Here is a 12,060-nt window from a genome sequence, read left to right as displayed (position 1 = left end):
GCCCGGAATGTGAGGCAATCACTATATAGGAAGACGAGGCCGTCAGGGTGGTGTCCCGCACCCACCCCCCCCCACATCATCACTCCTCCCTTTCTCCTCCTATTCCTCCCGCCTTCTAATCCATCCGCTTTAGTCCGCCGCCACACTGGGCGCTGCTTCTCCTTCCCCCCCCCCACCCACCCCACCCTATATTCTTGATCACCTAATGGTCCCTCGCTCCCAATCCCGGCGGAAAGGCTTAATGGTCGCCGTTGGCCCAATTATTTCGCTCAACTTTTTTGGGGGGGTTTCTTTTTATTTTTCTTTGCTTGACCGATTACGACGGCACGCACGCATGTTCACATGCAAACCCGATCCCCTCCTTCAAGTAAATCCAGCGGTTGTTGCTGACGATCGTCTTTTCATTACGCAATTTTTTTTTAATGATTTCGCTTTGATTTTGGACTTTCGACACGGCAACTTTTCGTCTGGCGTTTGATTGATTCTCACTTTGATATCAGCTCAACTTGATGCAGATGAGGATAAATAAATATGTGTCCGTTTTGAAAATTCTCTGGCGAGTTGGAGGAGGACGGAGAAACTGATGGACGTCCATCTCCATTTCATGACATTGAGAGATAAGCAAAATGTAGATTGGGTGCATCGCGACGCCGGCGGTTATATGCGCTCGTTACTGCTGCCATAAATATGAAATTCCGGCACGTCGTCCCTTAACAATGTGTGGACTGGCAGCAGCAGCAGCAGCAGCAATAGTTGATGGTATTATAACTGGAGGGCAAGTAGATAGTGGGGGGGGGGGATTAGCGTCGAGATGAAATAGCTAATGAGATAGACCCTTTGCCATAATTGCCCCGATCTATGCAGCATTTAAAAAACCCAAAAATTCAACGGTCGTTAATAATCATTTGAATGACGAATTTTAATTCCGCGCACGTATACCAACTCTCGCTCCTGATGCGCGCATAGATTGGAAGTCGATGCGTGTTGACTGTTGAGCTGACGAAACGTTTGAGATTATATACTATACATACCGCCATCAAAGTTTAGCGGGATAGTACTACGAAACGAAGTTTGAATGCAGCGCGCCCGCTTTCGGAAGTTTGTCGTCTTTTCAAACGGAAAAGTTTGGTGTTTTTCCCGCCGTCTTGTCAGCAGTCCCGTCGGCACTTTCTGAAGCCTGGGTGGACATGTACTAACAATTGGCGTTCGTTGATTTCCCTGTTTGTCTCTCCCCTGGCTCGTGTGTGCAAATTGCATTCGCTCAACAACAATTGCCAGCTCTCTCTCTCTTTCTCTTTTGGCGCGATGGCAGCGGCCAACTTTTTCTTCTTCTTCTTCTTCTTCTTCTTCTTCTTCTTCTTCTTCTTCGCTCACATAGTTTGGCTCTTGTGTGGATTCTAACGAACGATAAATCAACATTAATGACTTTGGGGGTCGCCGCGTTGCGGGCCCGCTTCCAAGTCAATTACTGTCCGACGACGACGCCATTTGTAATCGAAGGTGATCTTTGCGGGTGATGCCGCCTGGTTATTGGTGGTGGATGGTTGGAGAGATAAACATCATTTAGTGACGTGGGCGCATTGAGAAGCCGGCGGTGCGGAACGAGTAACTCGATATTCATTAAAGGATATATATTTGCTACTACCGCTGCTCTTGTTTAGATGATGACGGACAAAGCGGCAGCAGCGGCGGCGGCGGCCCAGTGGCGTAGTAGTAGTAGACACTAATTGAATTCATGCCCAGTGAATAAACGACTAACATTTATGATGTTGCAACTTTGAAGGGCGTACGGAATGCCACTCTGTGTGTGTGTGTGTCTCTTTACCGTAATGCCTTCCGCCAAAGAGATGGATAGTGCGTTATTATTTTCTATCTCTCCTTCTCTTCGTTATTATGATGTGACTTGACTGCCTTCATCTCTCCATCCATCAGACTCCCGTTTTGGGGTGCTCGCATTTCCTCCTGCCCCCGTCCGTCCGAGACAATAATCCAAGAGCCACCATGTCTGTTTTACAGTGCCTTGCTGCACAACCATGTTTAAAAGGGAGTCAAGGAAGAAGAAGAAGAAGAAGAAGAAGAAGAAGAAGAAGAAGGTATATAGAGTCTTTTGTCTCCTCAACCGGAATAAGAGCCCGTCCCCGCCCCTTTGCTGGACGGACCCAGGAGAGCCGAGCACCGAACACTGGCAACTGTCGATCCGTAAAAAGACATGGGCATTCAGTGAAACTGTCGATATTTCGCTGGCAAGTCGAGTCGCAATGGAATGTCGTCGATGTAGCCCTAATGGAATGATCCCATTTTCAGATGATGAAATTGCTCCGGCCTACCAACTAAATAAAGAGCACCGAGAACAGTAAAAAAAGAAAAGAAAAAGGAACGTTAAGTTGAATTGAATTCTTTTGATAATCAAACTCGTGAGAGGCTTCTCTTCAAGGACCGGTGGCATATTTCACCGACTTATTTCACGGAGGAGCCAGTCGGGAGCCAGAGGATCCTCTTCAAACCAGCAAAGCTCCCTTGAACACACACACACACACACACAAGGCTGTAGGCTATAGGCTGCAAGGGTGTGTGTATCCGGGTGGGATTTCTTTGAAACGGGAAACGAGAGTTGACTTTGAGAGTTACTTTTTTCTTTTTCTTTTTTCTTTTCTTGCTAGCCACCTATTCAAACACGGGACAAATTGATTCGAGCGCCTCCCGCGGTTATTTCCGTTCCACTATCTCCGCCGGCTCATCTTTATACAGCACTGTTAGACCAAATGGTCATGGGAAATCAATAGTACATAGGTTTATTTTCGCTCCGGTCGCTTGGGGAGGGTCTCTCTCTCTCTCTGATCTGATTTGATTTGATTTGGAGGTGTACTCGCACTGATAGGGCCCTGGCAGAGAGAGACAAGACCCCGAAAAATGTCGCCGATTCAATCAGTTAAACTTTGTGCAATCAAAATAAAATCTCATAGCTGAAACACGATATTGGATGGCGCGCGCGGGGGGTTTATTTGAAATCGGTGCCCACTTCTTTTTTTTTTCTCTTTTTTTGTGTGTTGTCTCTACAGCTAGACATATATCCCTGACGATTGATCTAACGTTTTCGTCTTGTCAGTTTGGATGTTCCCCGCAATCTCCTTTTACCCTTTATTCCTTATATAACATATCTATTTCAAGGAAATCGTGAGAGAGAAAAGTGCAGATGACAAGAGTCTTCTTCTTCTCTGTTTCGGGGGTTTCCTTTTTGATATACTCTTGTCATCTCTGACTCGCTAACTACACGCCCTGTCGAGCTGGAAATGTCAACCGTCACGACATTTTTCCCGGCGGAAGAGCGTAACCGCCGCGGAGTAAAGAGGGAAAAAGAAAAAAAAAATGAAAAGTCTGAGAGGAAAAACTTGTTCCTCTCGTGGTCCAGCTGATGCTGCTGCTGGGTGCTCTGGTGTTTGTGCAAGTGTCAACATCAGATGACTCCGGGTAACGAGGAAGAATGTAACGAGATTGTCAGCCGGGTGTGTCCCTTAACGAATCGACTCGTTGACATTTTCCCTCCCGCCCGCAGAGAGAAAGTCAAACTCGTTTCGGAATTTTTTTTTTGGTTGGGGAGCACAGCAATCGCAGTCGGTGTAGTGCCGACCAGACGTCATTTATCTTTTTTTCGGTCTGCTGCTGCTCCATCTCTTTGAGTATAAATGTCTAGACGATGAGGGAGAATAACAAACAAATCCAAAGAAAAATATAAAAAAAAACTTTTGTTGTTGATTGACTCCCGTTTTCTGATCAACACGCATTTTTATTGTTTTGTTTTGTTTTATTCCCGTTCGGCTCTTGATCTTTCTCTCCCGATTTCACGAAGGAGGAGGGAGAGGAGGAGGAGGACGGGAGCGATCAATAATAAGGTCCCAAAACTATCTAAGACTGTCATCGCCCTGAAAAATAAAAATGGTTCGTCTGGAAGGCTAGGGGCTTTTTGATTCAGCATTTATTGAAAACCAAATTCTCTGTGCTTCTGCATCCATATCTAATGATGCTTGGGGGGGGGGGGGGGGGAGTTATGTGAATGAGATCTCTCTCTCTCTCTTTCCTTTTGTTCTGTGTTGACGTTCGCCTTTGTGCGTTCGCTCCCGGAAACAGACTCGTCGGCAACTTTTTATGTTTTGTTTTTTGTTTTTTGTTTTTTGTTTTTTTCTTTTGATTTTTGTTTGTTCCTTTTTCCCGGTTAACGACCGGTTAGACCCATCTAATCTATATATCTCTCTCCTTCCTCTACTACTACTGCTACTATCCTATATAATAGTCCGTCTACAGTTGCTGTATCCATGTCGGGAGTCTTCCCCCCCCCATTTCTGCCAATCTCTGCTCTTTAGTCTTTGGCCTCCCGATTATGTCGATAAGATTTTCTTTGTTGATCGATCTATTTCCCCTTCGGCATTGAATAACCCGCCCGGATTCTTTACGAGCCATCAGATGAAAGACTATTGCAATTCGCTGGATGTTCGCCAACATCGGAATTGTTTTCTTTTTCTTGATTTTCCCTTGAATTCCTTATCCTTCAAAAAGTATCAATTGATTGCACGGCTGATTTGCCCTAGCTGGCAGCTCTTTTTAAAAATAATAAAAAAGAGTCCTGTAATTGGCTATTAGTATCTTACCGGTACTTCATAGGGGGGGGGGGGGGAATAAGGAAGTTTACATCCGGCAGGCTGTTGGATGTTTAAACCCGGGGCGAATCCGGGTGGGACTTTTGACAAGTTACAGATGACGTAAACACAGATTACCATAATCCTATATGCACACTGGATGGAGACGGCCATATAATGCCAGCGACGGGTATAATAATAACAAGGTTACACATATCACGGATGCATTTTTCCATTCGAGTTTAGAGAGAAAAACATGTGAAGGGATTCCCGGCTCCATAGCAGTGCAGCTACGGGGCCATTTTTCTCCTGGGCAACTCTTACGGGGACCAGCAAACCAATTGGCGAGTTTAAAAAAAAAATGGGTAGAACAAACAACAACGAAAAGAGGCCAGGAAAGTGCCAAAATGATGGATGACTGTAATGCACGTCAGCTGGTACCGCTGTGTGAAACAGTGGAGCGGTGGGTGGTGGAAAATTAAACAGAAGAAAAGATTGTCTTTTTCTTGCACGTTGCTCAAAAGGTATTCGAGCGAATTAAGAGAGAGAAAAAACTAAACCCACGCTAAGGATAATAGAGCTAGGAATCTTGCAGCGGAGAGAGAAGATGTTCACAGATGTGTTTTGATCTAGTATCTGATGATCGCCTTATTGCCTCCTGCCGGCCTTCTTGCAGCGCTAGTTACTGGCTAGTTATTTGCACGCCTACGCGACTTGGTTTTTACGATGTTCGTAGTCTGGTTCAACTTATTGCCCGGCCAATTCCAACCCTTGTTCCGTTGAGATGAGAAACAAGATATCGCAGTATAGTGCAATCTCCGGGAAATCAATTTGGACTCGGTTTACTTATTTTTTTTTGTCTTTTGGGCGGGTGGAGTGAGCTGATGACAAAATTCCGGGCAACTCGGACAAATCTGGTGTGTATACGTTGCCTTTTATGCGCGCTGATGACTCTTTATTAAATTCGATGCCGGCGGCGGTTGTCTCCAAAATGATGACCGTGCAATTTAGTGGAGGAATCCGGCCAAAGGAAAGGAAAATGAGTGGAGCGTGGAATGTTTCATATATGTAGCGTCGAGTTGCACACAACTGCACACAGATTGGCCACTGAATCTAAATGCCTTATTTTTTTATTATTTTTCTCCTTTTCCTTCCGGTCCATCGCTGCTTTTTCGCTTGGACATCCACAGGGGACGGCCATGAGGAACAGCCCTTTGTCACTGACAAGAAGGAGAATGACCTGAGCGGCTACGAGCGCAATCTCTATCTCTATCATGTAAGTAAAACCATAAATTTTCTCGGCTATTTTTCGCTATCCATTCGATTCAAAGGGGGTTATCGGTTCTGTCGACTGTTCCGCACTAGCGACTATAGCAAATCGGACAATGCATCTAGCGTTCAAAAAAAAAAGGAAAATGATAGTTGCATCAAGTATAAATAAATAAAAGGAGAGAGAGAAAAAAGAAACAAGACAAATGGGCCAACGAAATCAATTCGGCCAACTGCTGACAAGCGAGTGAGTGGCGAGGAAGCTACTACACTGGCTTTGCTTTAATCTGATTGCATTCTCTCTATCTCTGATAAATGTATTTATCTGTCTACTTGTTTTTATTTGTATTCATTTTATCGTTTTCATCTCGGCCGCCGATGTTTTAGGAGGAGAGCGAGGAAGGTCGCCCGCGAGTGGCTACGCTGGTCAGCTCGCTGGCCAACTACAGTGCCACTGTCCAGGCGCCAACGGATCCGGATGCGCCCGACAAGGCCAAGAGCTCGCCCAAGCTCGGCACCCTGGCCGGCGTCTATTTCCCGTGCATGCAGAACATTTTCGGCGTCATCCTCTTCATCCGTCTGACGTGGATCATTGGCACGGCCGGCATCGTCCAGGGATTTTGCCTCGTCACCATGTGCTGCACCTGCGTAAGTGACCCGCCTTGCCAAAAAAAGAATCCTGGCCAAAAAATTTCAATCACAACAAGAGCCTCCCCCCTCCAAACGTGAAATCAATGTTGTACATCGATTTCACTTCATTTGCACCGCGATGGGGGGATCGGTCGGTTATTCTTTTTTGTGTGTTATTGTGTCCGGCATGTTTTTTGGAAGCGATCCAATGGAAAGAATCCAAGTCACGAGTCGAACGAGGAGTCGAAAGAAACATTAGACACAAAAAGGGTTTGAGAGGGGGTTTCGATTGATTTTCTGGGTGGGAGTCGTATTTGAAAACAAATCAGAGTAGAAGCTGAGCCAAATCAATGTCGAATAAGATGGGAGAGAATACGAGAGTTAAAGATGAAGTCCTCACTTCACGGCTCTCGAAAAAGATCGCGTGGGATCTTTTGTGTGTGTATGTGTGTGTATGGGAGAGAGAAACGAACCTCTTACTCGAATGGGATTTGATGTTTTATTTTTCTATTTTTCTCTTTTGCACTTTACTTGTCTCCTTTTCTCTCCTTTTCCCCTTTTCTCCCAATCTCATTCTTCACTCGCCTCCGCTGGATGGTTTTTTTTGTTGTGGCTGGTGCCGATCCTGCTGCTGCTGGTGGTGGGTGCCATTCGGATGATGACGACTGGCGCGTTTGCTTTGTTTGCCTCCTCCCGGTTGTTGGCACCGGCAGACCATGTTGACAGCCATTAGCATGAGTGCTATAGCAACGAACGGCGTCGTGCCGGCGGGGGGTCCCTATTTCATGATCTCCCGTAATTTAGGTCCCGAATTCGGCGGCGCCATAGGCCTCCTGTTCTACATCGGAACCACTTTTGCCGCTTCGATGTACGTCGTCGGCGGCATCGAAATCCTGGTGGTGAGTAATATACATAGCCCAAATAGTAAAAAAGTTGTTACCATCCAATTATTTTTCCAACATCTTCTTCACTACACTTGTGATTTTTGTCTAGAATTACATTGCGCCTCAAATCGCTTTGTTTGGTGATCCGGCCAAGGACCCGGAAGTCCTCTACAACAATTTACGGGTCTACGGCACGGCCTTGTTATTTATCATGGGCATTGTGGTGTTCATCGGCGTCAAACCCGTCAGCAAGGCGGCCCCGCTGGTCCTGCTATGCGTCATCCTCTCCATCATATCCATCTACGTCGGCATCGGACTCAACTGGAACGGTTCTGATAAGCTGTGGTAAGTTCTCTTTCACCACACACTTGGCTCCTTCCTTCTAGGATCCTTTCTCTTTCCGTCTCTATTCTATTCTTGTGGCTACGTTCTCTGTGTCTCTTTTTCCGGGTCCCGTTTCTTTTTTATTTTGCCCGGCTCGAGTCTTTGGCCATCTCAGACGAGTCCAAGAGTCTGACAACCGAAACAGATTGGTTCGGGGAAAAATAAAAAAAGAGAAGGATCATTCTTCACTCTTGTGCGCTCTATTGTCCTGCTCGGCACACAGTCGATCCTGTCTGCAGGCGTCCGTAAATGTGTTGAATATATATCATGTTGTCGCTTTGGGCCAGCACACGCGGACACTATATTGTCGCAAGGGTAGAAAAGAGCACGCAAGCCTGCCCGTCGCGCCCAAAAGGAAAGAAAGGATCGAAAAGGAAATGGCAGGAAACCAGCAGTCTCTCCCATTTTTTATTCTTCTTCTGATAAAAAAGTGAATCCATTGATGGTCGTTGGCCATTTGGATTTTGATGAAAGAATATTTTCAAAAAAAAAGAAAAGGAAAAAGAAGATGAATTTCCCGTCCAACTTTGTCACAAAAGCCTCGACGACTGTGGTCTGTAAAAAAAAAAAGCCATTTAAAAGATGAGTCTGAATAGATGATGGTTTTTACTTTGTTTATGGGATCGAAACTTGGGGGGTATTGATTTTCGTCCCGCATCAGCGAGGAAAATGGAAAATTAAAGATCCGCCGAAATGAGGCTAGTTCGCCGAAATAATAAAAACAAAATAGAAAGTTCAGGTCCATTTTGTTGGATCCCACAGAAAAGAGGATGAGCTCCGCGCGCGCTGGCCGTCTCCTATAAGATACTTTTGATGGCAATTGGTGAAAAAAAAGCCGTGGGGGAAATGAGAAAACGTATTGAGGAAACGGGGAATAAAGTCGAGGATTGAAGCAGAACCGTCCCTTTTCTTGTTCCCTTCCAGCAACGTGAGGGACTAATACGAGAATAGACGAAAAGTTTCAAAGTGCTGAACACACACACACAGACAGACATCTCGGCGTGGGTGCCGAAAGTTTTTTAATTAGCCAAAAAAGTTTGCGATACTTTCTCTTACTACTCTAACCTCCCAGTTGGAAATGTATAGACATAGATATAGTACTAGAGGTGAAAACGTGGATATTTGTGATGCAGAACTTTGCGTTATTGCACAATGCACCGCCCTTGCAGTTTCAGTATACTCGCCGTTAGCTATTACCATTCAGCATTTGGCTGTTGTTCGATGGCAAATGTAATTTCATTTTCTTCTACCGCATTCGGTCCATTGTCGGGGTCTAGTTGCTGTCAAAATTCCCGACTTTCTGTACAACCAAAAGGAATGTGGGTGGGAAAGGAAAACAAGGAGCAGTGTCGGCACTTGATTCTCCTTTTTTATTAAGAAAAAAGAAGAAGAAAGAGAGCGGCGCTCGATGGCATTTTTTTTCTTCTTCTTCTTCTTCTTCTTCTATTGTTTGTGTTATTCTTTTGATCCGGGGCATCGCGCCCTGGGAGCCCAGGGTATAGAGGCAGAAGACGAGGACAGGCTGATTAGAATTCTGGTGGTGACGATTCGTGTCGTCTTCGGCTGTTTGGACGTGGACGTGATGGCCAACAGAAAGAAGTTTTTTCCTGCCTTCCCATATGGAATTCCGCAGCTCGGGCTATTCCCACTTTGCAGTTCTCTTCTTTTCTCCCTCGAGTGAATTGTCTGCTGCTAAGAAAAGAAAAAAAAGAATTGGTTTCATCTTGCCTTTATCCACTTAAAGGTAATATAAGCCCGGCGTACGAAGATAGAACATCATTGGCTACATGTACGTGTATAGAAGACGCTGCTGCTGTGCAGCCTCGTTTGCCGAGAGAATAAACTGTGGGTTTCCTGATGTCGGTGGAAGATACACAGTAGTAGTTGTGCAGATCGGCAGCACTTGGGACCGCTTTACGGACAGCGGGAAATGAACGGAAGCGTCCTCTTTTCCTTTCTTTATTTCTTTTTCTTTTCGTATTACTCTTCTTTCTTCTCTTCCATCATTCCGTGTCTTTCCAGCAGAGAGGCTCAGCGCGGATGATGAAAACTCTCGTCGAAAGAATTGTTCCGACGACCGGCTAGCTATCTCTTTCACTGTACGCGCTACGTACACACACACACACAGGGCAGCAGCATATGATCCCGGGCTGGGTCGATAAATCCCCCCACTCGCACTGTTAGTCTTTTTTCCTTTTTCCTTTTTTCCTACGGTGGAAAGAGCCAAACAAGAAAAAAAGGAAAAATAAATTCAAATGCCAAATGCCAAAAGAATATGGGAGCGGAAGATGAAAAGAATAGATTACACGTCGGAGTCGGATGTGAGGATATATGCAGTAGTGTAGTATAGTAGTTGTTGGGTATAATGTATTTACGCTCCGACATTGCCCACCATCCATTCCTTTCCCAAACTCCTTGCCTCCGCCCCATTGCGATCTAGGCGAGTCATCATATCTTTTCGGTATTCATATTGATACGACCCAGTTGTTCCGGCATTCGGTTGTGGCGGCGGCTGGGGTGGCGGCACTTGTGTCGCTGACGTTGCTACGGTAATTCGATGCAACCCGACGACTTCATGTATTTCGCCGCGAATCATTTTAGCCTGTCGTAATGGCTAGAAAAGAGATCCCGTCGGAGTTGCTCTGTGTGTATACAGCGCCCATCCGCGCAAGAGAGAACCATTTGTCTTGTTTAGCCATGCACACGCCCATTGCCCCTAGTCTAGATATACGCTTTCTCGCTACTCCCAATTTTGTGGATTGCCCCGGATAGTGCGGAACCAACAGGCTCCTTGCACGTTCTCCTCGACGCTGAGTGTGTGTGTGTGTGTTGCTGCTGGGCAAACATGCATTTGAATTCTAACTCAATAAAGCAATGTTGTGGCCCCTTCTGCATTGTAAATCTTCCCAACAGTCTACTTACACGGGCGCCATAATCCTTGTGCGATAAGATTCAACCCCCCTCCATAAATCTCTGCGTTATTATTTGAACAACCATTTATGCAAATGCTGTCGAAGTATAAAGCACAGGCTATATATAACGCCAAATGACAGTTGGCGGAATGAACGCAATCGATCAAATACAGTTTTTTCATCTCGTTTTCTCATTCTTTCATTCTTTGATTTATTTTATTTTTTACAGGATGTGTTTGCTGGGTAATCGACTGCTCTCGCAAGAAAATTCGGGAAATTGCACCAAAGAGGAAGGATCGGCTTTGTGGAATTTGTATTGCAAGTACACAGACGAGATCGTGGAAGGAGTCTCCAACATCGGTGCCAATTTGACCAGCAGAGCGGTCAAATGCGATCCTTACTTCCTTTCGCACAACACCTCGCTCGTCCCGGGCATCCACGGATTGGCCAGCGGAGTTTTCATGGGTACCGTAAAAAATAAAAACTTTTTGAGATCCGCCGTAATGCTGACGTCGATTCTGATTGATGTTTGCTTTTCTCGTTTGCTTCCCGCAGAAAACTTGGGAGCCTGGCATTTAGGTAGCGGCCAAGTAGTGGGCAAGACCATGAATGCCGTCGACGTCGAGACTCTGGATCAGCCGCCTTACAACCAGGTGATGGCTGATATTTCGACGAGCTTCACCTTATTGGTCGGCATCTTCTTCCCCAGCGTGACTGGTACATAATAAAAGAGAAATAATATGCCCAAATGAAATATCCATTACGAAGCCAAACAATACGTAATGGATTTTTATCGGTTAGGTATCATGGCCGGCTGCAACCGCTCGGGAGATTTGGCCGATGCCCAGCGATCCATCCCCATCGGAACCATCAGCGCCATTCTGACCACCAGCGTCGTCTACATCAGCGCCGTCTTCTTATTCGGTTCGACGTTTGACAACCTCATCATGAGAGACAAGTACGTCGTAATCAGGAGAAATATAGTCCAGCCGCTATACCGGAGAGGCCCTTTTTTATTCCAAGTTTCTGGGCGTAAATATCAAAGAGGGCCGGCCTTTTATACGCTCCTACTCCCCATGCGGCGCTATCAATAACCGGTGGTATGCGTTTCCAGTTTCCACCGAAAGCCCGTCCGCTGCACAGTCAGCAGGAATTGAATTATCGCATGCAGCTGGTGGATGTTCCCCAATTCGCTTTACTCTTATTGACTGCTGCATAATGTGTCGTCTTGTCCAATTGAAACGGGGATGGGACCTCGGTCGAGAGAGGGAAAATGTTGACAAAAAATTGTACGACGCTGTACTACTATACTTCATTTGATGGAACCAATGCATTGCACAGATGGGGGCG

At 45.8% G+C, this 12,060-nt stretch overlaps 1 protein-coding gene across 6 annotated transcripts in view; it reads left to right on the top strand.

The window, feature by feature from the left end:
- The window catches only part of LOC124328703 (solute carrier family 12 member 7-like), a 39,599-nt gene that overhangs the window by 22,315 nt on the left and 5,224 nt on the right, over positions 1 to 12,060 (top strand). For all 6 annotated transcript variants that reach the window (XM_046787511.1, XM_046787515.1, XM_046787510.1 and 3 more), the window contains 7 exons: positions 5,822 to 5,907; positions 6,288 to 6,548; positions 7,244 to 7,429; positions 7,524 to 7,759; positions 10,940 to 11,175; positions 11,266 to 11,427; positions 11,512 to 11,668. In XM_046787511.1, the coding sequence (XP_046643467.1) occupies positions 5,822 to 5,907; positions 6,288 to 6,548; positions 7,244 to 7,429; positions 7,524 to 7,759; positions 10,940 to 11,175; positions 11,266 to 11,427; positions 11,512 to 11,668 (1,324 nt within the window). The remainder of the gene's footprint in view (positions 1 to 5,821; positions 5,908 to 6,287; positions 6,549 to 7,243; positions 7,430 to 7,523; positions 7,760 to 10,939; positions 11,176 to 11,265; positions 11,428 to 11,511; positions 11,669 to 12,060) is intronic.

The sequence above is a fragment of the Daphnia pulicaria genome, chromosome 3 (genome assembly GCF_021234035.1).
Source record: "Daphnia pulicaria isolate SC F1-1A chromosome 3, SC_F0-13Bv2, whole genome shotgun sequence".
NCBI lineage: Eukaryota > Metazoa > Arthropoda > Branchiopoda > Diplostraca > Daphniidae > Daphnia > Daphnia pulicaria.
Note: the sequence above shows the minus strand (reverse complement) of the source record. Positions and strands in the feature narration are given on the sequence as shown.